This window comes from Salmo salar, chromosome ssa10, assembly GCF_905237065.1.
Source record: "Salmo salar chromosome ssa10, Ssal_v3.1, whole genome shotgun sequence".
NCBI classification, from domain to species: Eukaryota; Metazoa; Chordata; class Actinopteri; order Salmoniformes; family Salmonidae; genus Salmo; species Salmo salar.
In genome coordinates, this window is record NC_059451.1 from 84,055,579 (window position 1) to 84,083,410 (window position 27,832).

A 27,832-nucleotide genomic window follows, 5' to 3' on the forward strand; every position below is an offset into this window, starting at 1 on the left:
ACTTTACTATTAATATTTTTGATAACTTTTACTTTCACTCCATTACATTCCTAAAGCAAATAATGTGCTTTTTACTTCTTACATTTTCCCTGACCCTCAAAAGTACTGGTTACATTTTGAATGCTTAGCAGGACAGGAAAATCCCTGGTCATCCCTACTGCCTCTTATCTGGCAGACTCACTAAACACAAATGCTTCATTTGTAAATTATGTCTGAGTGTTGAACTGTGCCCCTGGCTATTCGTAAATGAATAAAACAAGAAAATCGTGTCGTCTGGTTTGCTTAATATAAGCATTTAAAAAAATTATTTATACTTTTACTTTAGATACTTAAGTACATTTAAATCCAAATACTTATAGACTTTTATCACTGGGACTTTTCATCACTGGGACCAAGCTTCCTGCCATCCATGACCTCTATACTAGGCATGTCAGAGGAAGGTCCAAAAATTGTCAAAGACTCCAGTCACCCAAGTCATAGACTGTTCTCTCTGCTACCGCATGCCAGCGGTACCGGAGTACCAAGTCTAGGTCCAAAAGGCTCCTTAACAGCTTCTACCCCCAAGCCATAAGACTGCTGAACAGTTAATCAAATGGCTACCCGGACTATTTGCATTGACCCCCCCCCACTTTTTTTTTTACACTGCTGCTACTCACTGTTTATTATCGATGCATAGTCACTTTACCCCTACCTACATGTACATATTACCTCAACTACCTCAATTTACCTGTACCGGTACCCCCTTTATATAGCCTCGTTATGGTTCTTTTATTGTTACTTTTTTACCCTCCTTTATTTAGTAAATATTTTCTTTACTCTATTTTTCTTAAAACTGCTGTGTTGGTTAAGATCTTGTAACTAAGCATTTCACGGTAAGGTCTACACCTGTTGTATTTGGCGCATGTGACAAATACAATTTGATTTGATTTTAAGCGGGGAGAACAGGCTCTGGTGGCTGAGGTCTCTGATGATCTTGGCCTTCCTTTTGTAGGTGTCCTGGCTTAGCTACAATACTACAATACTAGTTGACAACAACTATTGTCCCTGACATGACCACTAGATTGCGCTGTAGGGCTACTACATCTAGCCACAAAGGTATAAACGTAAACAGACCATCAGTCCCGACCGTGTTGCCTCACCCCTATGTATTGTCCATTGAGAGGATTGAAGCCACCTTTCGGCCATATTGGCACTCCCCAGTAGGAGCAGTCCTTCATAGGAATCAATGGAGAATTCTACACTATTTCAGTCAGCGGAGGCTGCTGAGAGGAAGACAGCTCGTAATAATGGCTGGAATGGAGTAAATGGAATGGTATCAAACACATGAGAAAACATTATTATGTGCCGTCCTCCCCTCAGCAGATTAAACGCAGACTCAGCGATATGACGTACACGCAGAGCGTAAACATCATAGTGGGTCAATTTCTGCAACAACTAAGAGTGTTGAAACGCAAGGCTCAACTTCTATGCTATTTGGTCAGCCTGAAGCAAACCCGTGCGCATGCGCTGTGACTGTGTGCGAGTGAAGTCTTGCATCTTGCTTATTTCAATATGCTGGTGGCAATGTCATTTCGCTGAGTCTACCTTTAAATGTTTCAAGGACAAAATTACATGTATTTAAGTATTTTTTAATTGTTGTATGGGAGACCGAAACATTAGTGATCTAACAATATATATACTTTAAGTTTTGTGTTATTTTAAATGTTTTATGTTTAGCTCACATAATATATAAAAAATATGCATTAAGGTGTCTGTAATAGAATAAATGCGTTTCTATAGCTTCCAAAATGTTTTTTTCAACGGTGGAGGGAGGACTTCAGATGGAGGCACGCTGGCTTTAACACAGCGCCCCCTATAGGGCATCTAGTGTAAATATAAATCATTGGTCCCGACAAACTGTACCATCTGCATCATGATGACTTGCACGGTAACGGAATGGTGCGTGGATTGTGAACATGCAGAAAAATGGAGACGTGAGATGAGAAGATATTCATGTTCAAATGATTGCCAATATGTTTTCCACATTTCTTTGCAGAAAGATCATCAATTCGAGGCAATTGATGTCAGGTCAGAACCGACTATTATTGCATGATATCAGTCATAAAAACAGCAACGATATTGCGTTCGTTGAACGCTGCCTCGTAATCTACAAGGTGGGGGTGGCTCATGTGCAATTTATCTAAAAGCCTAATAATTCACTATGCAAATTGCTTCCCTGCCTTGACAGTAAAATTAATATACATTTGGTTTTTTACTACTTTTGTCATTTTTACATTTATGAAGATAATAGCAATGCTTGCAAGTTGCAACAAGACAATTTCTGCTTTTTGTTTCAGATAGAGAAGTTGAGTGGATATCTTGATGTGCCTTTTCAACTTTGTCTGATGTACTGATGACACACCATCAACACAGAGGCTGAGATGTCTGCAGCAGAACCTGAGGCCTGTTCCTGCTCCTCTTCTTCACTTGATGTAGAAGAGAAATGTCAGTACTATGGCAATTCCAGCTCTGATCCTCCCACTGAACCACATCCAGACATGGACATGTTCTGGTACACATTAATATTAAACCTATATCTCTAAATCTCCAGATATTCCCATGATTTAATTGCTATTGACTGAATATGTTGACGTCGTTTTGTCACTACAGCTGTCACAGTGTCCAGGATTCCTTACTGAGCTCTGACAGCCGCTTCACAAACTATAGAGGGATTCTCAACTGGATCATTATCCTTCTGGTGAGTCATTCTCTCTGGATACTAAATGTGATCAAGTTCTATAAGCTATGCAGGCAAAGAGAAGAGACCAATATTGTATTTTGTGTGTTGTTGTTTTTTGCAGATCTTGACCCATGCTCACCTGTTCCTGGATAACTTTATACAGTGAGTACACACACAGACACACACTCGATCAGCAATTAATATGTTTTCTTTTTTCTCTGACATACCCTCTTCTGAACAGACATGGCTTCTTGATTGACTTGAGGAAAGTCTTGGAGCACCTTATGGAGGACAATTATAACTGGCCGTCTGTCAACCTGATACTGGGTGAGGCTTTGTCACCACTGCACTATTGTCAGCTTAACCAACTGCACAAGGAATATACAGTGAGGAAAAAAAGTATTTGATCCCCTGCTGATTTTGTACGTTTGCCCACTGACAAAGAAATGATCAGTCTATCATTTTAATGGTAGGTTTATTTGAACAGTGAGAGACAGAATAACAACAAAAAGAATCCAGAAAAACGCATGTCAAAAATGTTATAAATTGATTTGCATTTTAATGAGGGAAATAAGTATTTGACCCCCTCTCAATCAGAAAGATTTCTGGCTCCCAGGTGTCTTTTATACAGGTAACGAGCTGAGATTAGGAGCACACTCTTAAAGGGAATGCTCCTAATCTCAGCTTGTTACCTGTATAAAAGACACCTGTCCACAGAAGCAATCAATCAATCAGATTCCAAACTCTCCACCATGGCCAAGACCAAAGAGCTCTCCAAGGATATCAGGGACAAGATTGTAGACCTACACAAGGCTGGAATGGGCTACAAGACCATCACCAAGCAGCTTGGTGAGAAGGTGACAACAGTTGGTGCGATTATTCGCCAATGGAAGAAACACAAAAGAACTGTCAATCTCCCTCGGCCTGGGGCTCCATGCAAGATCTCACCTCGTGGAGTTGCAATGATCATGAGAACGGTGAGGAATCAGCCCAGAACTACACGGGAGGATCTTGTCAATGATCTCAAGGCAGCTGGGACCATAGTCACCAAGAAAACAATTGGTAACACACTACGCCATGAAGGACTGAAATCCTGCAGCGCCCGCAAGGTCCCCCTGCTCAAGAAAGCACATATACATGCCCGTCTGAAGTTTGCCAATGAACATTGAATGATTCAGAGGACAACTGGTTGAAAGTGTTATGGTCAGATGAGACCAAAATGGAGCTCTTTGGCATCAACTCAACTCGCCGTGTTTGGAGGAGGAGGAATGCTGCCTATGACGCCAAGAACACCATCCCCACCGTCAGATATGGAGGTGGAAACATTATGCTTTGGGGGTGTTTTTCTGCTAAGGGGACAGGACAACTTTACCGCATCAAAGGGACGATGGACGGGGCCATGTACCGTCAAATCTTGGGTGAGAACCTCCTTCCCTCAGCCAGGGCATTGAAAATGGGTTGTGGATGGGTATTCCAGCATGACAATGACCCAAAACACACGGCCAATGCAACAAAGGAGTGGCTCAAGAAGAAGCACATTAAGGTCCTGGAGTGGCCTAGCCAGTCTCCAGACCTTAATCCCATAGAAAATCTGTGGAGGGAGCTGAAGGTTCGAGTTGCCAAACATCAGCCTTGAAACCTTAATGACTTGGAGAAGATCTGCAAAGAGGAGTGGGACAAAATCCCTCCTGAGATGTGTGCAAACCTGGTGGCCAACTACAAGAAACGTCTGACAAGGGTTTTGCCACCAAGTACTAAGTCATGTTTTGCAGAGGGGTCAAATACTTATTTCCCTCATTAAAATGCAAATCATTTTATAACATTTTTGATATGCGTTTTTCTGGATTTTTTTGTTGTTGTTATTCTGTCTCTCACTGTTAAAATAAACCTACCATTAAAACTATAGACTGATCATTTCTTTGTCAGTGGGCAAACATACAAAATCAGCAGGGGATCAAATAATTTTTTCCCTCACTGTACTGTTAATGAATTTGAGTAATAAACTCACTCATCCTTCATTCTTCTCTCACCTTTGCAGCTGCCAATATGTTTGCTATTGCTGCTCTGCTACTTGAGAGGTGTCTGGATAAGGTGAGACAGTTCTACCCTTGGCTTTTCAAATAAGAGAGGCTAGGTTATGTGAACTGTCTCGCAAAGGTTGATATGTGTGTGTTGATTCTAGGGATCACTATCCCCCAGTGCAGGGCACTGTTTACACCTGGGGAACCTGGGATTACTAACACTTTTTCCTGCTGTCATCATTCTATATGATAGTTCAATATCAACAGGTAAATACCGCAAGTATGATATGCACAGATATTGACCTGTACCTGATATTCCAGGTTGTTCCATTGCAATAGAGCATATTTAGCTTTGTGTGGATGTGCACCTCAACTTAAGATGATGACTCACCCTGTCTGGTGAAACTGTTTCACTATCTGTCTATCAGGGGGAGCATATTTCTCACTCTGGACCTACACTGTTCTTGGGCTCAAGCTTTATTCTTACCAAGAAACCAACAATTGGTATCGTCAGGAGTCTGTTCCATCTCCAGGTATGTCAGTGGGAACCGTTTTTTTTTTCCTTCGTGGCTGCAGTTACCGCTGGTTGATTTCCTGCAGTTATCACTAATTGTAATTGCTGCTTAGGCTGAAGATAATTACTCTGTTGTTTGGATTTCTGGTGTGGTGAACATCTGTATATGTTTTCCAGGAGCAGACAAGTGTGTATTACATGAGACAAAAAAACATATAGAACACCTAACTATTAAAGGTGAGAACATCATTCTTTCTCACGCGTAATGGCTTGTGCACAATTTCTGCCTGTCTAGTTGTAGACTAAGAACACATAGACAGTTAAGGACATTGACATTGTTCTCTCTGTTAGACCTTTACTACTTTCTCCTGGCGCCCACTTTATGCTACCAGCGAGATTTCCCCTTCACACCAAGGGTCCGTATCAACGTTCTTTGTAAGACGCTGATAGAAATGGTGAGATAAAACCTCACCCACACAATACCTATCCCGTGTAATTATTGTTAAATGTTAATATGCATTGATTATCCACCATCTTATTTTGGGCCTCTACTTTCAGGTGGTCCTTACTCAAATTATTGTGGGAATTGTGCAGCAGGTGATATGTTTTAACTTTTAGGTTTAGTATTAAATTATCCTTCTGTTTGTAAGTCTGTCCATCTATCTAGGATTTATTTGAAATAGCTTTATCTTTATGTTACCCATTGTAATTATATTCCGTGTGTACCTTTTTGTTTTCCTATCAGTGGATTGAACCCATCTTCCAGAGATCAGAAAACTCCTTCTCTGTGAGTGAAAGCAATATCCCCTTTTCATCAAGAATGTAATGATATAATAATCTCACATTATTTCCTCTTTGACTTTTCCTTTCCTCTAGAATATGGACATCACTACCAGGGTGGAGCACTTGATGGAGCTTGTGGTAAGCGTGTTTGTGTTTTAGGGTAGTGGAGCATTATTAGTATGTTCTGGTGGTGTCAAACAATAGCCGTGTCAATAAAGCGGTCCAATTTCCTTTACAGGCTCCCAACCACTTCCTGTGGCTGATGTTCTCCTTCCTGTTTTCTCACTCCTACCTGAACTTCTGTGCTGAACTGTTGTGCTTTGGAGACCGCCATTTCTATGGGGATTGGTGGTCCGTTATATCCTAATCTTTCATTTTGGATGATCCACTTGTATGTGTTTATGTGTAATAGAGTAACAGATGTGTAATAGATTTATATTTTCATCTGCAGGAATGCTAAAACACTGAAATGTTTTTGGGGGAATTGGAATATTCCTCTTCATAGGTGGTGCTACAGGTAATAGTGACCCTTGACACCTAAATAGACTTTTCCATTCTCTCTCAGAAGAGGTATGGACTGTGTGTGTAAAACTAACTTCTATCACTCTTTATCCCTCTCTATCTCTGTCTCTTTTTCTCTTACATAAAGACACTTGTATACACCACTACTGAAAAAGAGGGTGTCACAAAAGCAAGCAGATTTGCTGGTCTTCCTGGTGTCAGCTGCCCTTTGCGAGGTACGACTGGTCATAGTAGGACTGGTTGTTGTTGTTGTTGTTATTGTTATTATTATGGTGTAGATGGGTGAGTACAATCAGTTCAGTTATCCTGTGCGAAATAATGATTAGTTGCTAACTGCTTAAAGCTGTCCCATGTGCTACTATGAGACAATCCATGGTAATGGGTTATGTATTTACATTTTGTTTTTTGTTCCTTGCAGTATGTCATTGCTCTGCCCTTACACAGCTGTCGTCTATGGATCTTCTTCATGATGATCTTTGAGGTGAGGGAAACTGAAATACCATCAAGTATATACTGTATGTGTTTATGCTGTGTGTGTGAACATGCATGTTAACTCCTCCCTCTCTTTCCCTGTCCCAGCTCCTGGTAGATGTTTACCTTGGAGACTATTTCAAGGGTAACTATGGCAATGGGCTGATGTGGCTGTGCTTTCTACTGGGTCCTCCCCTGGCTGTGCTGACCTATTTCCATGACCACTACATGAGTCACCATGGCCAACATCCTCCTGGACTGTCCGTTGCTGAGTGTTTGTCATGATCACTGTCTTATACACAATTGGATATAGCACTTTCGGATACCTTTGAAAGACTTACGTCCAGCAATGGACCATTTGTAGGGACAGTTGGCATATCAGACAAATTGTTCCCATTTTTGTTGAAAAACTCAAGAAATCAACACCTTCACAGCTATTCATAATGCTTTTGAATTTGAACAATCTGTGGATACGTCTTGTAATGATATGACTCAACCACACGTGAAAGATATGGCTGCTTATTCACTGTATATCAACATATGGTTTTGGTTCACCCAATTTTAATGTAAGCTTATGGATTATAGCCAATTTATTTCAGACAACATTAACTGCTGGGTGAAAACTATTGGTAAACCACAACATGTTGAATTTAAGCACTGTTCGAAATATGTAGCTTCCAATTGAATTGTTGTTACTCAGTATGGGGAAATGTGGTTTTAAATAAACAGCATTTGAAGCTTTGTTATCTTTGGTTTATTGAAGGAGCAATCAGCAGTTGCTACATACATTTTTGAACTTATAAATTAATGATATGTACCCATTGATTCTTGAAGAATATAACTTGTAAATGCCTCATGAGCTTAGTTCAACTGTAGTACCCCATCAGGACCGAAAATATAAGCTTGTTTTACTCCAATAAAAAACACTATTTAGTATCAAAACATGGTTCAATCTATAATGTTGATATCATGGATGGTCAGTCATTGCATCCATAGCTCTGTCTATTAGTTTATTTGAAAGTGGTTACATTTCTCCATCCCCATCCCTCATTTTTGTATCAAAACGAGTGGGGATACCACGTTAACTGCTGTAAAGCCGTCAGATACTGTACATGTGTTTGCATGTTGTGAACCACCATTCAATGCGCTGGCCATTAATGTGAATCACGTGACCCCGTCATTGAGGCAGGCGGAAATGAAAGTTAACTAGCTAGTTGTACCAGCGGACCACAGCTAAAAAAGGTAATTATGCTAAAATTAACAAAATACGTTACCAACAATGTCAAGTAATATAGTGTTGTTGAATACATTTCTTAAATAGTACACATATCCATCTACGTTTACGAGAAAATGTGACAATTATCTTGTCCTTATGCCGACAACAAAGCTGTTCGCTAGCTTGCTAGGAGCTATCATCAAAATAGCTCACCATCTTCCGTGTTTTGTTTTTGTGTGCAGGGTATTTAAATACGGAGACAATGAGCCAATTTGAGTTACTGATCTGTAGCTACAGTTAATCGATACGTTTAGCGAGCTAGTAGTTTGCAGCAAATGCGATGTCTCACCTTGGAACTAGCTAGCTACATCTCTTACAGGCAGTAAATGTTGATGTTCTCGTCTTGTCGATTTCGTTGGGTTACGCTGTTTACTAGTAACGTTAGCTAGCTACGGTTAATCGATCCGCTAGATATATGCTTTCATAGTCGACATCAGTGATGCAATTACAAGGTGATTCACAAGGACTCGGCCACGACACAAGTTATTGGCCAAGAGATAGCAAACCTTATCAGACAAGCTAACCATCTCTTCGCGGATGTATGTGATGGCTAGCAAGGAGTTTGCTATGCTGGACGGAGGACGTGTATTTTAGGACGTGATAACACCCAGATATGAGTCGAAACTATTCGAGCTACTACTGTCTACTATGACTAGCTAGATATGTAGAGGAAATACAATCCACTGCCAGTTGTCATTGTGCCAAACAGTTCTTTCCAAGGTGGTGAGATGCCTAGATAGCTAATGTATGATCATTTGGATGTAGTAGTGTAGATGGCATTGGCATGATATTGTTGGCTAGTTCATGTCTATTGTAAGGATTCACTGAGACATGCTATTTTACTATGTATGTTGTTGTTTACGTTGTGGAGGGTACACAGGGGAAATGCATAACTAATTGTTTTGAATTGCAGTGTTTGATTTAGGCCTACTTTACAGTTTGCCTTCATGTCGGTTATGTGTGTTCTCTGATTGTGCCTGTGTGTGTGTCTCAGGGCTGTGATGTCATGGCAGCTGCCAGTGTGACAAGACCTGGCAATGTCCAGACCACAGAAAAATCACAGTTGACCTTGAAAGGTAATCATCAATATGAAACTTTTAATTCCTCTCATCTATCACCTTCTATTGTAACCTACTCCAATACTCATCCTCCTCTTCTCTATGTATGTCTGACATTTTCTCTCATTCCAACCACCCCCAGCTCTTTTCATCATCCATTGTTATTCCAGTTTCCCATTTGCTCTCCCTGCCATTTATTCCCTCCCTTTTGCTCTCTTTTCCCTCAGTGAATTGTTCATGAACTACTAATATGTCACCCATCACTCGTTCCCCCTCTCTTATAATATCAGATAAAACAGGTTTAATTCACCTTGACAGTTTAAAAGAATTGGAAGATTTCTGGTCTATTGAAAAGATACAGCAGTAGCCTAACAGTTATTCGGCCCATGTTTTCCTTAGCGGATATTTAATTAAATTCAAAGTTCATTCTGACATGGATAGGCAGACAGTTGTGACATTTCGCTGGCCAAGTGAGCAGCACAGTAATATGGAACAATCAACAACTAATTTCTTAACAGAACATGCAATCCAAGGGGCAATATCCACCTTGTTTTGCATGTGTCAGCTAGAGGGCGATATTTGCATTTCTGTGTTTTCTTGCCATACAGTTTCTTGTCATACAAGAATGTTTTATTACTGTAGGTTAATGGTTGATCAGAGTTCGGTGTACCACAGTCATTCAAATGGTCTCTTTTTGTCATTTGCATATATGTTCATCAATTGTTGTTTTTTTCTTGCCGCAGTGGTCTCAGCAAAGCCTCAGTCACCTAAGCTGCCCACCCGTTCCAGACTCAGCTCTTTTGTGGAGGTGACTGCCGATGGCCTGACTAGTGAAACCAAGAAAACGGGAAAACGCACTGGACACCTTGAGCTACAGTGGAACGAGGACCTCACCCTGTGAGCCACAGCCCCCCTTCTCTCAATTCTGATACAACATGCCAATGCTATGCTGCTGTCCAGTAATACCACATGAATGTGTAATGTAGGTCTATCTGTCTGTGTAGCTGATTTTGACTTGTGTGTTGTGTAGGAATGTGACGCCTCAGAGCCACTTAGATCTGAAGTTGTGGAGCTGCCACACCTTGAGGAAGGAGTTGCTGGGAAGTGCCACCATTGACCTGCTTGACACCCTGCGTACACATGATGGCAAGAGTAAGACAATAAAAGTGTATTTTTAAAGTTGTTTTAATTTTTATGTAGGCCTAAGTCCATGGATTGTTAATAGGATTCCTAGTCATGCTACTAAAGTAGTCTTTCCAGTTGAAAGTATTTGAAAGATCAAATGTTACACTTGTGAAACAGACTCCCTCAGGATGTTTTTTTATACAAACATGTAAGAAGAAGAGAGAAAGAACTTTGGTTGCCTTTACGCAATTGATAGCGCACATCTTATCATCTCTTACTCGCCCTAATCCTTCATTTTCTTTCTCTCCTTCGTTTTCTCTTTCTTCACACTCTCCTCCATCTATCCCTCCCTCCATTCCACACTCCCCACTTTCCCTCCAGTGGAGAATCTGCAGCTCAGTCTGGTCTTGCAGACAGAGAACAAAGGCTCAGTTGTAGCAGGAGGCGAGCTGAACGTCTGTCTGGACGGCCTGGTTGTTGATCTGGGATCTTTGCCCAATGGCAGCACAGCAACAGACAGTGAGTCCCGCCTTACAACCCACATTCACACACACACGTTAACACTTACAAAAAAGTACACACTATTCTTAATGCAAACAAAATGCTCCCACACACATACACTTTCACTCTTTGTTGCATTTTCTATCTCTTGGTCTCTGGTATATATTCACACTCATTACATTTAGTGACATGTTTGTGGTGACTTATATTTGTTCTTTTTCAGACTCCACCCAAACGAAAAGTGGGGCTCATTTGGAAAAAGCCAAAGAGTTTTTACTTTGAAAGTGTGGTGGTCTCAAATGTGATGGAATATGAGTATTTTGAGCCATCGTTGCTCGTGTGCAAGTTTGCACACAGTCTTTCACGGGTTTTGGCAGAGTCTTTCACATGTTTTGAAACATGTGGACAGAAATACTGGGAAGCACTATATCTCTGTTTGACCACTTTCCACACTTTCTTGTAGGCCTAGTTGATACTCTTGCTTAACATCCACTAGGCCTATAACTTGTGGACACACTAACAGAATTAGATTTCAACAACAGTAATGGACCTGTCAATAGGGGTGGAAAAAAGGCCAAACAGCAGACAAACTTTTTTAAGACAAAGATTGGGCTTTTGACAAAGATTGGGCTTTCCTCTAGAGTTGTTTTTAATGAATAACAACCCATTAAACTTATTTATAGGGGTTGCTTGAGTTTCCCAGTTCATGCATCTCTCATCTTTGTATAAAACAACACACAAGCCTTTTCATACTGAATCACAGAGCCAGAGTCTTTCCTAGTGAATGAAGACAGCACAAGTCAGGGTTGGGTCTCTGAGCGTATGGTTCATAAATGTGTCTCTGTGTGTGTTTTATATATATCTAAATATGTGTGCATGAACATTAATATTGTTCTTAAAGCGCTGAATAAGCTCCACATCCTCTGTTCCTTTCGGATCTGTTACTTTGGTGTTCTCCAAGTATTGTTTCACACACGCACGACATCATCACGCACAGCCATGCGCACATGCTTGGGAGTACTTATGTGTAATTTGTTTCTCAGAATTGTGTAATTGAGTCTTATTTCTGTGAGCTGTGCAGGACAATCAACTCCTGTGATCCAGGACCGGGGAGGGGGGGGGGAATAGGTGTATTAAGGCAATGAAATGTGCTTTCTGATGTCATAATGTTCTTGTTTGTTGGGGATGGTTGTTAGTGAATAGAGGTCTTGAGTGTGCCCTCTGAGGTCAGATTGTTTTTGGGGGGGGGGGTGTTTTTTCGGGGATGTATGAAGGTCTGGAGTGTGTGCTCTGTGGCAGGTTGGTGTATAAAGGTTCAAGTGTGTGCCCTGCTGCTGGGGGAAGGTGTGTTAAGACCCTCTGTGTTCTCTCTGAAGGCAGCTCTGTTACTTTAGTGTTTTAAATCATTTCCCCTGGCAGATTATTTTTTTTGACACGCTGACACACACTGCTACCATAAACAGGCCTTTGTGCTGCAGCCAGTAAAAAAAAACACACTTAGACCAGACAGTACTCACCTGTATGTAGTGGGGTCTGAAATTGACACCCTTGATAAAAATGAGCAAAAATGACTGAATAAAATACAGATTTAAAATACTGCGCTACATGTAACTGCCGAAATATAGGATACACCAACATAGTGTCTTAATAGGGTGTTGGGCCACCATGAGCCAGAACAGCTTCAATGCATCTTGGCATAGATTCTACAAGGGTCTGGAACTCTATTGGAGGGATGCAACACCATTATTCCATGAGGTGTTTTGTTGATGGGGGTGGAAAACACTTGTCTCAGGAGCGGCTCCAGAATTTCCCATAAGTGTTAAATCCGGCTGTGATCTGGTGACTGAGATGGCATATGGTTTACAAAGTTTTTATGCTCATCAAACCATTCAGTGGCCACTCGTGCCCTGTGGATTGGGGCATTGTCATGGTAGCCAGAATAATGGCCTGGCAAGCATTTTAATACATGACCCTAAGCATAATGGAGTCTTATGATAGGGCAACATTTAGATTTCTGCCTAAATAGACATACCCAAGCATACATTATTTTCATGAGATGGCAATAAACAATTACTGGTAATGTTGCATCGTTTTAGAAAGGTCTGGAACTCACCTTTTCAAATAGTATTTAAAAAAAATAAAAAATCTGCGGTATACTCACTTTTGAGGACACAAGCACATTATGAAAATATGGACAGTTATGACCCCCCCCCCAGTTCAACCAAAGGTTGCCAATAGGGCTTGGAATGACTGAGATGCTTTCTAAATATAGTAGCAATCAAATAATGAATAACTTACGATAAGATTTCACATTTCTTCTAATTGTAAAATAAATATGATCATACTTAGTGACACTACAATATTGGCACTATTTCATACAACTGACGACAGAGAATTTTCTCCTTAACATCCACTGAGTGGTGCAGAGACGCCATTCACATGTGTGCAGACTCGTTACAACTTCAGCTTTAAGCACAAAATGATTCTGTCCGTCTGTGACAAAGAGAGCGTGGTCTTGTTTCAATGCTATGAAATTATTTAGTATTTCTTCATGTTGAGCGCTCTAAACCTTCCTGTAGGTTTTCATTCCAACCCCAGTTATAACTAACCTGATTCAGCTTATCAACCAGCTAATTATTAGAATCAGGTGCGCTAGATTATGGTTGGAGCGAAACCCTACAGGACAGTAGTTCTCCAGGAACAGGGTTGGAGAGCTCTGCGCAAGACTGTCAGATGGGGCTTACTGCCACTATAAGGCACGGGATCCACAGTGCTTTATACAATGCATTCGGAAAGTATTCAGACCCCTTCGCTTTTTCCACATTTTGTTACGTTACAAACATATTCTAAAATGTATTACCCCGTAATGATAAAGCAAAAACAGGTTTTTAGAAATCTTTGCAAATCTATTAAAAAACAGAAATGCTTTATTTACATAAGTATTCAGACCCTTTGCTATGAGACTCAATATTGGGCTCAGGTGCACCCTATTTCCATTGCTGATCCTTGAGATGTTTCTAGAGTCCACCTCTGGTAAATTCAATTGATTGGACATGATTTGGAAAGGCACACATCTGTCTATATAAGGTCCTACAGTTGACAGTGCCTGTCAGAGCAAAAACCAAGCCATGAGGTCAAAGGAATTGTCCATATAGCGCTGAGACAGGATTGTGTCGAGGTACAGATCTGGGGAAGGGTACCAAAACATTTGTGCAGCATTGAAGGTCCCCAAGAACACATTGGACTCAAATTCGTAAATGGAAGAAGTTTGGAACCACCAAGACTCTTCCTAGAGCTGGCCGCCCGGCCAAACTGAGCAATCGGGGGAGAAGGGCCTTGGTCAGGGAGGTGACCAAGAACACGATGGTCACTCTGACAGGCCCAGAGTTCCTCTGTGGAGATGGGAGAACCTTCCAGAAGGAGAACCATCTCTGCAGCACTCCACCAATCAGGTCTTCGTGGTAGTGTGGCCAGACGGAAGCCACTCCTCAGTAAAGGCACATGATAGCCCGCTTGGAGTTTGCCAAAAGGCACCTAAAGGACTTAGACCATGAGAAACAAGATTCTCTGGTCTGATAAAACCAAGAGTGAACTCTTTAGCCTGAATACCAAGCGTTACATCTGTAGGAAACCTGGCACCATCCCTACGGTGAAGCATGGTGGTGGCAGCGTCATGCTGGGTGGATGTTTTTCAGCTGCGGGGACTGGAAGACTAGTCAGGATCGAGGGAAAGATGAACGGAGCAAAGTACAGAGAGATCCTTGATGAAAACCTGCTCCAGAGCGCGTCGGACCTCAGGCTGGGGCGAAGGTTGACCTTCCAACAGGACAACGAACTTAAGCACACACCCAAGACAACGCAGGAGTGGCATCGGGACAAGTGTCTGAATGTCCTTGAGTGGCCTAGCCAGAGCCCGGACTTGAACCCGATAGAACATCTCTGGAGAGACCTGAAAATGGCTGTGCAGCGACGCTCCCCATCCAACCTGACAGAGCTTGAGAGGATCTGCAGAGAAGAATGGGAGAAACTCCACAAATAAAGTTGTGCCAAGCTTGTAGCACCATACTCAAGAAGACTCGAGTCTGTAATCGGTGCCAAAGGTGCTTCAACAAAGTACTGAGTAAATGTCTAAATACTTATGTAAATGTGATTTCAGCATTTTAGAAAAACTGTAAAAACCTGTTTTTGTTTCATCCTTAAGGGGTATTGTGTGTAGATTGATGAGGGGAAATTGTAATACATTTTAGAATAAGGCTGTAATGTAACAAAATGTGGAAAAAGTCAAGTTGTCTGAATACTTTCTGAATGCACTGAACACAAATGTCAGTTGGAACCGGTCCAGAACCACTCATAGTCCCCCATATGGGGGACTTAACATTTAAGACTCAGTAACCACACACTTTCAATACACTTTGTCCATTATTTTGGCAGTTGCCTGACTATTGAGACATATTATTTTATACTAATACAATTGCTCAGAGAAACAGATTTTGTTTAAGAGAAAAAAGTATTATTTGTTAAAGGTTGGGGTCAAAATCATTGACACCACTGTTTTCAATACCTTTCAATTCCTCACCTTATGAGAATAATGGCACTGAACCTTTTTCTTAACTGTTTAATGAGTTGGAGAACACGTTGGGAGGGATCTTAGACCATTTCTCCATACAGAATCCTTCCAGATCCCTGATATCCTTCATCTGAGCTTATGGACTGCCCTCTTCAATTCAAACCACAGGTTTTCAGTGGGGTTCAAGTCCGGACACTGAGATGGCCATTGCAAAATGTTGATTTTTGTGGCCAATTAACAATTTCTTTCTGGATTTTGAGGTGTCCTTGGGGTTGTTGCCTTGCATGAAGATTCACTTACGGCCAAGTTTCTGCGTCCTGGCAGAGGTAACAAGGTTTTATGGCTAAAATGTCCTGGAACTGGGTAAGGTTCATGATGGCGTTGACCTTAACAAGGGCCACAGAGCCAGTGGAAGCAAAATAGCCCCATAACATCAAAGATCCACCACCATATTTTAAAGTAGATATGGGGTTATTTTCTGCTCATGCGCTCTGATTTTGACACCAAACCCACTGCTGGTGTGCGTGGCCGAAGAACTCTATTTTCATGTATGTGGGAATAGTCTAAGATCCCTCCAAATGTGTTCTCCAACTCATAATATATATACATATTTTTTTAAAGGGTCAGTGTCGTTATCCTCGCAAGGTGAGGTATTGAAACAGGGGTGTCAATAATTTTGACCCCTACCTTATTTAGAAAAATTTGTTGTTAAACTAAATCTTTCTCTGAGCAATTGTATTAGTATAAAATAATTTCCCCCAGAAAATGTTTTTTTATACAATATAGCTCAGTATTTTAATTATTTAATTTATACAGTAATTTTTTTCTCATCTTTATCAAGGGTGTCAATCATTTCGGATCCCACTGTATATAATGGAAACACTTAAGTAAATCCAGGCTGAATCACATCCGTCCGTAATTGGGAGTCCCATAGGGCGGCGCACAATTGGCCCAGTGTTGGCCGGGGTAGGCCGTCCATTGTAAATAAGAATTTGTTCTTAACTGACTTGCCAAGTTAAATAAAGGTTAAAAAAGAATATATATAATATATATGCACTCTTATATGTCCAGTGCGCACACATCAACAGAGTATATATGTTCAGAATAATTGTGAGCTGTTAAACCATATGGAAATATTGCCAATGCCAAACAGCAAACAAAATAAACTTTATTGGAGTTGGTGGGGAGGCTGGCTGCTGAGGATTGTTTTTTAGGGGAGCAGATGAAATCCAAGACGCTTTGGCTCAATTCATTGAAACATTGACTTTTGCAAGAATTTCAATAAGCAGTATTCACCAGCAGACGGTCGACCCTTTAACCACATTCCAACTTACTTTTCCTCCATCTCCGGAAAGTTAGCTAAGGCAACACAAACAAACATACATACTTTTGTATATATAGTGTATGTGGACACCCCTTCAAATGAGCGGATTTGGCTATTTCAGCCACACCCTTTGCTGACAGGTATATAAAATTGCGCACACAGCCATGCAATCTCCATAGACAAACATTGGCAGTAGAATGGCCTTACTGAAGAGCTCAGTGACTTTCAATGTGGCACTGTCATAGGATGCCACCTTTCCAACAAGTCAATTTGCCAAATTTCTGCCCTGCTAGAGCTGCGCCCGGTCAACTGTAAGTGCTGTTATTGTGAAGTGGAAACGTCTAGGAGCTTCAATGGCTCAGCCGCGAAGTGGTAGGCCACACAAGCTCACAGAACGGGACCGATGACCGCTGAAGCGCATAAAAATCATCTGTCCTCCGTTGCAACCCTCACTACCGAGTTCCATACTGCCTCTGGAAGCAACGTCAGCACAATAACTGTTCATCGGGAGCTTCATGAAATGGGTTTCCATGGACGAGCAGCAGCACACAAGCCTAAGATCACCATGCGCAATGCCAAGCGTCGGCTGGAGTTGTGTAAAGCTCGCTGCCATTGGAATCTGGACCAGTGGAAACGAGTTCTCTGGAGTGATGAATCAAGCTTCACCATCTGGCAGTCAGACGGACGAATCTGGGTTTGGCGGATGCCAGGAGAACGCTACCTGCCCGAATGCGTAGTGCCAACTGTAAAGTTTGGTGGAGGAGGAATAATGGTCTGAGGCTATTTTTCATGGTTCGGGCTAGGCCCCTTAGTTCCAGTGAAGGGAAATCTTAACGCTACAGCATACTATGACATTCTAGACTATTCTGTGCTTCCAACTTTGTTTCCACAGTTTGGAGAAGGCCCTTTCCTGTTTCAGCATGACAAAGCGAGGTCCATACAGAAATGGTTTGTTGATTTCAGTGTGGAAGAACTTGACTTGCTTTCACAGCGCCCTGACCTTAACCCAATTGAACACCTTTGGGATGAATTGGAATGCTGACTGCGAGCCAGGCCTAATCGCCCAACATTAGTGTCCGACCTCACTAATGCTGTTGTGGCTGAATGGAAGCAAGTCCCTGCAGCAATGTTCCAACATCTAGTGGAAAGCCTTCCCAGAAGAGTGGAGGCTGTTATAGCAGCAAAGGGGGGACCAACTCATCCCCATGATTTTGGAATGAGATGTTCGGTGAGCAGGTGTCCACATACACTTCATGGACAAAAGTATGTCTCATGTCTGTCAGGAGGTATATGCGGACAACAGCTAGACTATGACGAGCTCTGTTATTATTGGATGATGCATTCAGAGCAGTATAACACAATGATTTCTCCCCAACTAGACCGATATGGCCTCTCACAAGGCCTTTTCAGATGGGTGAAACAGTAGCATTCCCAGGACAGACACACATGCTTGTTTTTCTTAATGATTACATGTTTACTTAACGCAGATCCTGCCTTATCTGTAAACACATTAAAGTATTGAAGCTGTCGAGCTTCAGGAGCCAGTGTTGGGCTGCATTTGTTTCTTGGAGATTAGTTACTGCTGCCCGTGCCCCACTCCTTATGAGTGTCCCTGTTTTTATAATGAAAAGCATGTTATATGGCTGGGGTTTCAGTCAGGGGAGGAATGGACATATAGACTCATACAGTCACAGACCACATTCTATAGCAGTGGAAATGTGTCTCTGTGAAACAGTAACACTCGTTTCATGACCACATTCTATAGCAGTGGAAATGTGTCTCTGTGAAACAGTAACACTCGTTTCATGACCACATTCTATAGCAGTGGAAATGTATCTCTGTGAAACAGTAACACTCGTTTCATGACCACATTCTATAGCAGTGGAAATGTGTCTCTGTGAAACAGTAACACTCGTTTCATGACCACATTCTATAGCAGTGGAAATGTGTCTCTGTGAAACAGTAACACTCGTTTCATGACCACATTCTATAGCAGTGGAAATGTATCTCTGTGAAACAGTAACACTCGTTTCATGACCACATTCTATAGCAGTGGAAATGTGTCTCTGTGAAACAGTAACACTCGTTTCATGACCACATTCTATAGCAGTGGAAATGTGTCTCTGTGAAACAGTAACACTCGTTTCATGACCACAAGGGTTCTGGAATTTTCATCTGGTGTGATTTCCTCTTTAGATATTGGATGGTATATTCTTTTCTTACTAATGGTCATAATGAAGTTTGATGTATGGATGGTGTGTCCTTTGTCTGTCCTGTTTGTACAGAGATGCTGCAGTCGGACAGACAAAACCTACGCAGGACCCAGAGTGAGGAAACCCCCAGTACCGCCAGCGGCCCCCACGGCAGGTGAGCAGCAAACATGCACATTTGAATTGACCTGTATACGATGTATACTTTATTGTATTCATACCCCTACAGAGTACATACTGTATGAACAAACACTTTCACACAAATGGGCATATAGATTCATTTCACAACTTAGATGTACAGAGACTCACTGTTTCTCTACCCTCTCACACGTACACACATTCACTCACACACACAAACTCTCATAAGTCTAACTTAAAACACAAATATACTTCTTTGAGGGCAATGGTCAGTGCATTGATCCAACACAGAGATGCCCTAATCAAATCAATGATAAGGTTCAGATAGGGAGCGTGCCCACGTGTGAGACAGTAGTCTGCTCTACTACAAAGCACAGATGGTATTTTATGGTATTTCCCTGAAAACATTAGAGGGCACTGCTCTGGACCTTTTTTAATTTTTTTTATTCGAAACTGTGTTCAACGGCTCCATCCATCTGCCCCTAAAGAGGGGAGGAGTAGAACGGGTGGTGTAGATGGAGGAAGGAAGAGACAGGAGTGCAGAGTTTTCTATGTCGTGTTCTTTTGTTGCTTCTGCATTCTCCCATAATGAGAACCATGCCCCCCCCCCTCCAGGGGGAAAAGGCTTCAATGTCGGGTGCTCAAAGTTAATATTTTCTCCTGTCCTTTTCCAAACGGCTGTTCCTCTGTCCCTCTTTTAGTATAGGTGGTTGGTGATTTTCTTTTTTTTTTTTACCGCAAAGACATTTTCAGAAGCTTTCTAATGAAGTTTCCATTGATAATTATCTAATTTTGTACTCAGAATTCCAATGTCTGTTGGGTAAAAACTGACATGTTTCCATTGTATAAAAGCACTTGAATGAAAGAATAGCTGTAATTAGCTTCAGGAAAATGAGTATATTTTGAGAGGAAAAGGAGCTCACACTGACACCTCTGTGTGCGTGTGGTGTCCCGGCGCCTGTATGTGTGTGAGCTGTGCTGGGCTGCTTTTTAAAGATCTTCTGACTCGTTTGGGTCATTCCTAAGCAGCACTCCAAAGAATCAACTGCAAACCAATTCTATATCTTTTATAGTAGAAATGCACATTTACATAAGTAACTTAGGTTTACATCACATTCACATTCTGTTCATTGTCACACAGTATGAGTTGAGATTTCAAGGGTCATTTTGTGTGGTGTGAGTGATCCTGACCCCTCCCCTGTTTTCTGTCTGCGTTCTGGTCAGGACTCACAGACACTCTGCAGGGGGTTCGCGAGGGGGTTCCCCGGGGGGCTCTCTGACTAACGGAGAGCAGGGTGAGGAGCAGAGTCCTGGGGCTTCTGGTCACTCCCGCTTGGCCAAGAACTCTCACAGCAGCCATGGAAGTGCAGGTACGATAACCTTGGAGACATGAAACCATTTTTCTGTCACTCTCCATTCACTTGACACTAAATCAGCTGTGAACTTCCATACTAAATACAAAGGGTTTTAATCATTATGACATGTAGCTTTTTGCTCCGGTGTGGATCAATCAACTCATTTAACTACCCACCCCACAGGTAAAGTTGAGCTGACTGCCAACGGGCTGGAGAATGGCCGGAGCGGTCTGGCTCCTCATACACCCCCACCCTCCTCCCCGTCGGTCCGGTCCCCAGCCCCCAGCAGCAGCAGCCCCTCTCCTGGGCCAGACAGCACAGTCCTCCTCCCTCCTACAGAGGCACCCCCTGCCGGCACCAACCCATCCACTGCTACAGAGCCTGTTCCAGAATCACTACCGAATGGGTAAGATTATGCGTGTGTGTTTATGTGTGACAGATGATTGGGGTTACGTTCAATCTCTCTTTCCTCACCTGTAACTGGACATGACCTAATATGCCTCCTCTCTCTCTGTCTCTGTCAGCTGGGAGCAGCGAATCCTTCCCCATGGCAGGGTGTACTACGTGGACCACAACACAAAGACCACCACCTGGGAGAGACCTCTTCCACCTGGGTCAGTCAGTGGAAAATGTTGAAATCCCAATGTGGCCCTTGAGTCAAGATTACTGCCCACCCCTGGCCTACACACGTTGACCTCTCCTCCTCCTCCTCCTCCTACCATCAGAGAAGAGTGACCACAGTTAGCCAGCCCAGTGCATGATGGGAATGTGTCTCTGTGGAGGGGAGATGTTGCCGACTTGTGAACATTCCCTGTGAAGTGGGCCCAGCAGGGAGTGGCAGAATCCCCAAATTAGACTATACTATCCAAGTAGAGGAGTCCTTTACTCACAGTATATGCGTGTCAGGTCTTTAAGTGTGTGTTTTATGTGTTTGGGCATCCATACATTAGTGATCTCTCATCTCTTTAACAGGCTCTGAATCACCAGCACTGATTATTTGAGTCCAGTGGTGTTTCTCACTGTGTGCTGCGGAAACTCAGCGCTCGCTTTTGGGGTTACCAGAGCCAAGCCTTTTATTGCCTTTTTATTTCTGTGATTATTTATTGATTTTCGCTTCCACTGTGTTTGAGGGAAAGGTCACTCATCTCACTTTTTCCACTGGAGGGAACGGGCCGGAAAACAAAAGTCCTTTCTTAGAAAGAGCAGATGTATGCAGCGCTACGCTGAGCCCATCCTGAGGCTCCGTTAGCGGCTTGCCTCTTGGAGGCCAGGCTGGCTCTGACTACAGCTGCAGGGTTTGGTGCTTAGTGCTTTGGCTGCATATCTAGTCTGAGTTAGCATGGCGCTGCAGCCCATCGTAGTGCAGCTCAGATGAAAGGTGTGTGGTGCGGGGCTGCATTAGTGGGCTCTTCTCTAGCGGTGTTGGGTTTAACTGCTCTCAGGTTCCCCCTCTAAGGACAGACTGTATGGGAGCTGTAGTACTGCTCTGTTTGATATAGGACGAGCCATAGTACTCCTCTGTAGGATAGAGGCTGGCACAATTATCATATAACCCTGTAACCGATGGTTATGAAAATAAAATGACCTGCATAACTGTAAAAAGGATAGGGGAGCCATAGTACTCCTCTGTAGGGGACCTGTTCTCTCAGGGGAACAGCGGGCACAGGGAACAGCAGCACAGGGAACAGGGAGGGATTTTATGTTGTTGCTCTCAAAGTTCTTTTTTGAGGAATTTCTCCTTTTTGAGTTCTGAGGTGTGTGTGTGTGTGTGTGTGTGTGTGTGTGTGTGTGTGTGTGTGTGTGTGTGTGTGTGTGTGTGTGTGTGTGTGTGTGTGTGTCAGCATATGGAGCTCTTTGCTGTTTTCTCTTCCAAATTCTGTTCTGGTTGAGTCAGAGATATGAGAATAGCAACAGCAGCCTCCACACTTGAAAAAACACTGCTGCACTTTGCTGGAAATGTGCTCATGTGTTGTTTTTACATGTGTGTCTGTGGGATAATGCATATCTTAATCTTGTGTTTGCATATCCAGCCTTATCCAGCCTTGTCTGTGTCCGTGATTATGTCTGTCCTGTCTGTCTGTCTGTCTGTCTGTCTGTCTGTCTGTCTGTCTGTCTGTCTGTCTGTCTGTCTGTCTGTCTGTCTGTCTGTCTGTCTGTCTGTCTGTCTGTCTGTCTGTCTGTCTGTTTGTACATTTGTACATTCGTATAAGTCTCACTCCTCTCTCTCCCTGTCTGTCCCTCTCCAGTTGGGAGAAGCGTGTGGACCAGCGAGGCAGGTTCTACTATGTGGACCACAACACCAGAACCACCACGTGGCAGCGGCCCACGGAAGAATCAGTCCGGAACTATGAGCAGTGGCAGTCCCAACGCAGCCAACTCCAGGGGGCCATGCACCAGTTCAGCCAGAGGTTCCTCTACCAGGTAACTCAAACTCAACATGAAATACTGTACTGTCTGAACTTCCTCTTTAGTCCCTTTAGGTCGGGCCCTCTGAAAGCTTCCCCTCAGCAGAACGTTCTTGGTAAAACGCAAGGGTACAGAAGGGCGTTCGTTGAGATAAAAATAATAAAGTATTCTGAATCTGAAATGGGCGTTCCATCGTACAAAAAATTACTCAAATGAGCCTCACTGTCATTGGGTTATATTAAAACCTGCCTGCTCCCACCCAGGCTGCTCGACAAGCACAGTTCTGAGTCTCTTTTAAAATAACATCCACCTCCTCATGTATTCTGAGTAACAATGGGTCTCTGGGAATGAAATAGCATGTCTGCTTCTGATCAGTGTTTCCGCTGCACTATGATGCAAAAAAATATATTTTGTATTTATTATTATTTTATAGTTTTTCAGTAAAGTATTTTTTTTTACATCATAGTTTTTCTACCAGACAATGCACATTCACTTTTACTCAGTGTATAGACCATCGAAAGATGATTTATCTCTTTGTGCCACTGTGGCAGCCAAACCTGCCTGCGTGCAAAACACAGTGCACCGTCCTCGAGAGAGACCCAGTGAGCCAGCATGACACTCACTGGTTCAGAATAAATATTAGGAACTTCATCATTCCTGTTCTTCAGACCTCACCCCTCACCTAGTCAAGTCTCACCCTTCCTCTTCAGCCCTCACTTCTCCCCTAGTCAAGTATCAACCAGTGGCTTAGAGCAGTTTCGCGAGGCCCCTCTCAAGGTTCCGAGCAAAGCACCCGCCCCCCCAATATTATATACTTTAAAAAAAATTGTGGGTAGATCAGCTTTACCATTGCAGATTGATTGTGGCTTCAATGTAATTGTCAGCATCATTTCCAACCCCCCATTTCTTTCGTAAATATATACAGTATATAATTAAATGTTTTATTTGTATAATGTTCCTTTATTATATTCGCCTAACCCTACCACCCTTCTCTTAATTGAAGTAAACTAATGGACAACAACACTTAAGCTTCTACTTCCAGCTTATATATACTGTATACATTTTACAGGCGAAGTATATTTTACAATAGTTATCTTTTGTTTGTTTTTAGTCCCATCCTTCAGCTACCCTCAACCCCTCCCATCTGTCTCTGAAGACCATCCAGTTTTGATTTCTATTTGCCATATATTTTTACACTGTGCTGTGATGTTTCACAAAAGTTCTGAACCTTTCTATTCTCATAGTTTCTACAGATTGTAAATAAAAAAAATGTTTTGTTAAAAGTAATATTATATTATTGATCGTTTGACAATTAATTTTCAAATCACCCAGCAGTGCTATTTGCTGAATTAGCTCCAGGTAAATGTTTCAATTCTTTAACCATTCCCGAACCTGCAACCAAAAACAAGGTACATATGGAGTGTACCAAAACAAATGATCTAATGATTCGCAGCAAAATCTGCAGAGCTGGTATGGTTGTATCCCCCATATAAATATTTTGGGTGCAAGAATTTTGTAAAATAATTTAAATTGAAAAACTCTATGTTTTGTATCCAGCATCGTTTTGTGTATCAGTTCATAAACCATGTGCCATGGAATCGGTACATCGAAAATCTCTTCCTAACTATTTTGCAATCTATATGGCACAGCTGTACATTGTTTGGTCCTTAAATGAAACTGCTATACTTTTATTATTTATCACAATTTTCTAGAACCAATTTAGGTCTTTAATGCTGGGCCGACAGACAAGTTTCTTACTTTCTCCCCCTTCCACTTTTCCATTTTTGCGGTACTGCTGCAATTAGTTGGTTGTAATTTTGGGTAGAGCAGACATTTCCTTATACTTTTGTTAGCTGCATGTGTTACAAAACTCCATCAGCCCTATTTATGATATAATTTACAAGGATTATACCGTAAAAAAAAAAGACTTTCAGTTTAACCATAATATTTGTTTGTTCTGTCTTCTGGTGGATTAAACTGAAATTGCAACCAACTTTCTATTGCTTGTTTTAAAAATAGCCATATTTTGGAGATTATTTCATTTACAAATAACCGAAAGTGAGAGGTTGTAATCTGGATAACAAGTAAAAGGCCATTCTTGAACATGGGGTGAGACATTCTTACTAATCTGCTGGAGAACCATTTCGAATTTAAGTAGAACTTTTGTATGACTGAAGCCTTTAGTGAGAGGTTTAATGCTTTAATATGTAATAGTTTCTTCCCTCCGATTTCATATTCATTATATAAATAGGCCCATTTAATTTTGTCTGGCTTGCCGTTCCAAATAAAGTGGAATGTATTTTGCTCATATAATTTAAAAAACAAGTCGCTAGGTGTAGGCAAAGCCATAAGCAAATTGGTCAATTCGGATATACCTAAAAAGTTAATCAGGTGATTTTCCCACAAATATTATATACTTCTTGCAATTCTACACATTTTTCCTGCAAGGCTGAGCCCCTCGGGTGCGTGCTTAGTCCCCTCCTGTACTTCCTGTTCACCCACGACACTAACACCATCATTAAGTTTGCTGATGACACGACGGCGGTAGGCTTGATCATCGATGACAATGAGACAGCCTATAGGGAAGAGATCAGTGACCTGGCAACAACCTTTCCCTCAACGTCAATAAGACAAAGGAGCTGATCGTGATTCTACACATTTTGCCATGGCTTATGCTATCTGAGTGACAAAACAAAACATTACTCCTGAATGCATAATTTTTAGAATTATGTCTACCTTTTTGATTTTGATAATTGTTAGTTCTCAAAGATGATCTTACAAAAAAATATATAGGTCCGTTATCTTTTCTACTTACTTAATATCTGGTTTTAGACGTTTAAGATTACACTGAAAAGTTTTTCTATCCCAAATTTAAAATGTAAAAAAAATAAGCGGTATTATTAGGTACACCCATCTAGTACCAGGTCAGAACCCGCTTTACTTTCAGAACAGCCTGAATTCTTCAGGGCATGGAAACCTTGCTCAATTGATATCAAGGGACCTAACGTGTGCCAGGAAAACATTCTCCACACCATTACACCACCAGCAGCCTGAACCATAGACACCAGGCAGGATGGGGCCATGGACTCATGCTGCTTATGCCAAATTCGGATTATGCCATCAGCGTGACGCAACAGGAACTGAGATTCATCGGGACCAGGCAATGTTTTTCCATTCCTCAATTGTCCAGTGTTGGTGACCGCATGCCCACTGGAGCGCTTCTTCTTGTTTTTATCTGCTGGAAGATAGGACCCGGTGTGGTCCTCTGCTACAATAGCCCATCCGTGACAAGGACTGACGAGTTGTGCCTTCCGAGATGCCATTCTTCACACCACTGTTGTACTGTGCCGTTATTTGCCTGTTTGTGGCTCGCCTGTTAGCTTGCACAATTCTCTTTCGACCTCTCATCAATGAGCTGTTTTCGCCCACAGGACTGCCGCTGACTGGATGTTTTTTGTTTGTCGCGTCATTCTTGGTAAACCATAGACACTGTCGCATGTGAAAAGCCCTTAAGGCCAACCGTTTCTGACATACTAGAACTGGCGCGCCTGGCACTGACAAACATACCACGCTCAAAGTCGCGTAGGTTGCCTGTTTTGCTGATTCTAATGTTCAATCGAGCAGTAACTGAATGCCTCGATGCCTTTTTATATAGCAAGCCACAGCCACGTGACTCACTTTCTGTAGGAGCGAACCATTTGTGAGCACGGTGGTGTACCTAATGAACTGTGAGTGTAAATACACAGTCTACAAAATATTAAGAACACCTTCCTAATATTGAGTTGCGTTACCCCCTTTTACCCTCAGAGCAGTCTCATTTTGTCGGGACATGAACTCTACAAGGTGTCAAGTGTTCCACAGGGATGCTAGCCGATTCTGACTCCATTGCTTCCAACAGTTGTGTCAAGTTGCCTGGATGTGATATGGGTGGTGGTCTATTATTGATACACACGGGAAACTGTTCAGCATGAAAAACCCAGCAGTGTTGCAGTTCTTGACACAAACCGATGCGCCTGGCACCTGCTACAATAAACCGTTCAAAGGCACTAAAATCTTTTGTCCTGCCCATTCACCCTCTGAATGGCATGCATACACAAATCACAGTTGTCTCAAAGCTTAAAAATCCTTCTTTAACCTGTCTCCTCCCGTTCATCTACATTGATTGATTGAAGTGGATTTAACAAGTGACTCACTCACACATTCACTCCACTCCATGTCAAAAATTTTAGAACACCTACTCATTCAAGGGTTTTTCTTAATTCTTTACTAATTTCTACATTGTAGAATAATAGTGAAGACATCAAAACTATGAAATAACACATGGAATCATTTAGTAACCAAAAAAGTGTTAAACAAATCAAAATATATAAGATTCTTCAAATTGCCACCCTTTGCCTTAATGACAGCTTTGCACACTCTTGGCATTCTCTTAACTTCTTACGGGCAGGTGGACGGTAGCGTCCCAGCTGGCCAACATCCGGTGAAATTGCAGAGCGCGAAATTCAAAAATACCAAATTCAAATATTTAACATTCTTGAAAATATATGGGTTATACATCAAAATAAAGCTTAACTTCTTGTTAATCCAGCCGCTGTGTCAGATTTCAAAAAGGCTTTACGGCGAAAGCAAACCATGTGATTATCTGAGGACAGCGCCCCGCATACAAACACATGAAAATCATATTTCAACCAGGCAGGTGCGCCACAAAAGTCAGAAATAGCGATATAATTAATGCCTTACCTTTGAAGATCTTCTTGTGTTGGCACTCCAAAATGTCCCAGAAACATCACAAATGGTCCTTTTGTTCAATAATGTCCTCCTTTATGTCCCAAAAATGTCAGT

At 42.0% G+C, this 27,832-nt stretch overlaps 2 protein-coding genes across 7 annotated transcripts in view; both read left to right on the plus strand.

Moving 5' to 3' along the window:
- The first annotated feature begins 1,881 nt into the window (after nucleotides 1–1,881).
- Nucleotides 1,882–7,772, plus strand: LOC106560908 (diacylglycerol O-acyltransferase 1). Of its 4 annotated transcripts, none has more exons than XM_014124333.1 (19): nucleotides 1,882–1,938; nucleotides 2,036–2,067; nucleotides 2,337–2,551; nucleotides 2,650–2,737; nucleotides 2,841–2,881; nucleotides 2,961–3,046; nucleotides 4,758–4,810; nucleotides 4,902–5,007; nucleotides 5,169–5,273; nucleotides 5,432–5,491; nucleotides 5,606–5,709; nucleotides 5,813–5,851; nucleotides 6,000–6,041; nucleotides 6,131–6,175; nucleotides 6,276–6,388; nucleotides 6,489–6,554; nucleotides 6,687–6,774; nucleotides 6,978–7,040; nucleotides 7,139–7,772. In XM_014124333.1, the coding sequence occupies exons 3-19, from the start codon at nucleotides 2,421–2,423 to the stop codon at nucleotides 7,313–7,315; spliced, it is 1,407 nt and encodes a 468-aa protein (XP_013979808.1). In that variant the 5' UTR covers nucleotides 1,882–1,938; nucleotides 2,036–2,067; nucleotides 2,337–2,420; the 3' UTR covers nucleotides 7,316–7,772. The 4 variants fall into 4 exon arrangements, with proteins under 4 accessions (XP_013979808.1, XP_045544110.1, XP_013979807.1 ...); XM_045688154.1 differs by having other exon boundaries at nucleotides 1,890–1,938; nucleotides 2,036–2,153; XM_014124332.1 differs by having other exon boundaries at nucleotides 1,898–2,153.
- A 393-nt stretch (nucleotides 7,773–8,165) lies between these two features.
- Nucleotides 8,166–27,832, plus strand: part of LOC106560906 (NEDD4-like E3 ubiquitin-protein ligase WWP2) — a 45,035-nt gene continuing 25,368 nt past the window's right edge. For 2 of the 3 annotated variants that reach the window (XM_014124324.2, XM_014124326.2), the window contains exons 1-10: nucleotides 8,166–8,272; nucleotides 9,301–9,382; nucleotides 10,108–10,261; nucleotides 10,395–10,516; nucleotides 10,871–11,008; nucleotides 19,158–19,248; nucleotides 20,454–20,599; nucleotides 20,768–20,990; nucleotides 21,109–21,198; nucleotides 22,831–23,005. In XM_014124324.2, the coding sequence (XP_013979799.1) occupies nucleotides 9,313–9,382; nucleotides 10,108–10,261; nucleotides 10,395–10,516; nucleotides 10,871–11,008; nucleotides 19,158–19,248; nucleotides 20,454–20,599; nucleotides 20,768–20,990; nucleotides 21,109–21,198; nucleotides 22,831–23,005 (1,209 nt within the window). In that variant the 5' untranslated portion in view covers nucleotides 8,166–8,272; nucleotides 9,301–9,312. The remainder of the gene's footprint in view (nucleotides 8,273–9,300; nucleotides 9,383–10,107; nucleotides 10,262–10,394; nucleotides 10,517–10,870; nucleotides 11,009–19,157; nucleotides 19,249–20,453; nucleotides 20,600–20,767; nucleotides 20,991–21,108; nucleotides 21,199–22,830; nucleotides 23,006–27,832) is intronic. The other variant, XM_014124325.2, reaches the window with a different exon arrangement.

What these genes read in the sequence shown, in the direction of transcription:
- LOC106560908 (XM_014124329.1), top strand. Translation starts at nt 2,001, where the DNA reads ATGATTGCCAATATGTTTTCCACATTTCTTTGCAGAAAGATCATCAAT. An exon ending in GGAGTCTGTTCCATCTCCAG is followed by an intron (nt 5,274 to 5,431) that starts GTATGTCAGTGG and finishes TATGTTTTCCAG; the next exon opens with GAGCAGACAAGTGTGTATTA. An exon ending in TCTTCATGATGATCTTTGAG is followed by an intron (nt 7,041 to 7,138) that starts GTGAGGGAAACT and finishes TCCCTGTCCCAG; the next exon opens with CTCCTGGTAGATGTTTACCT.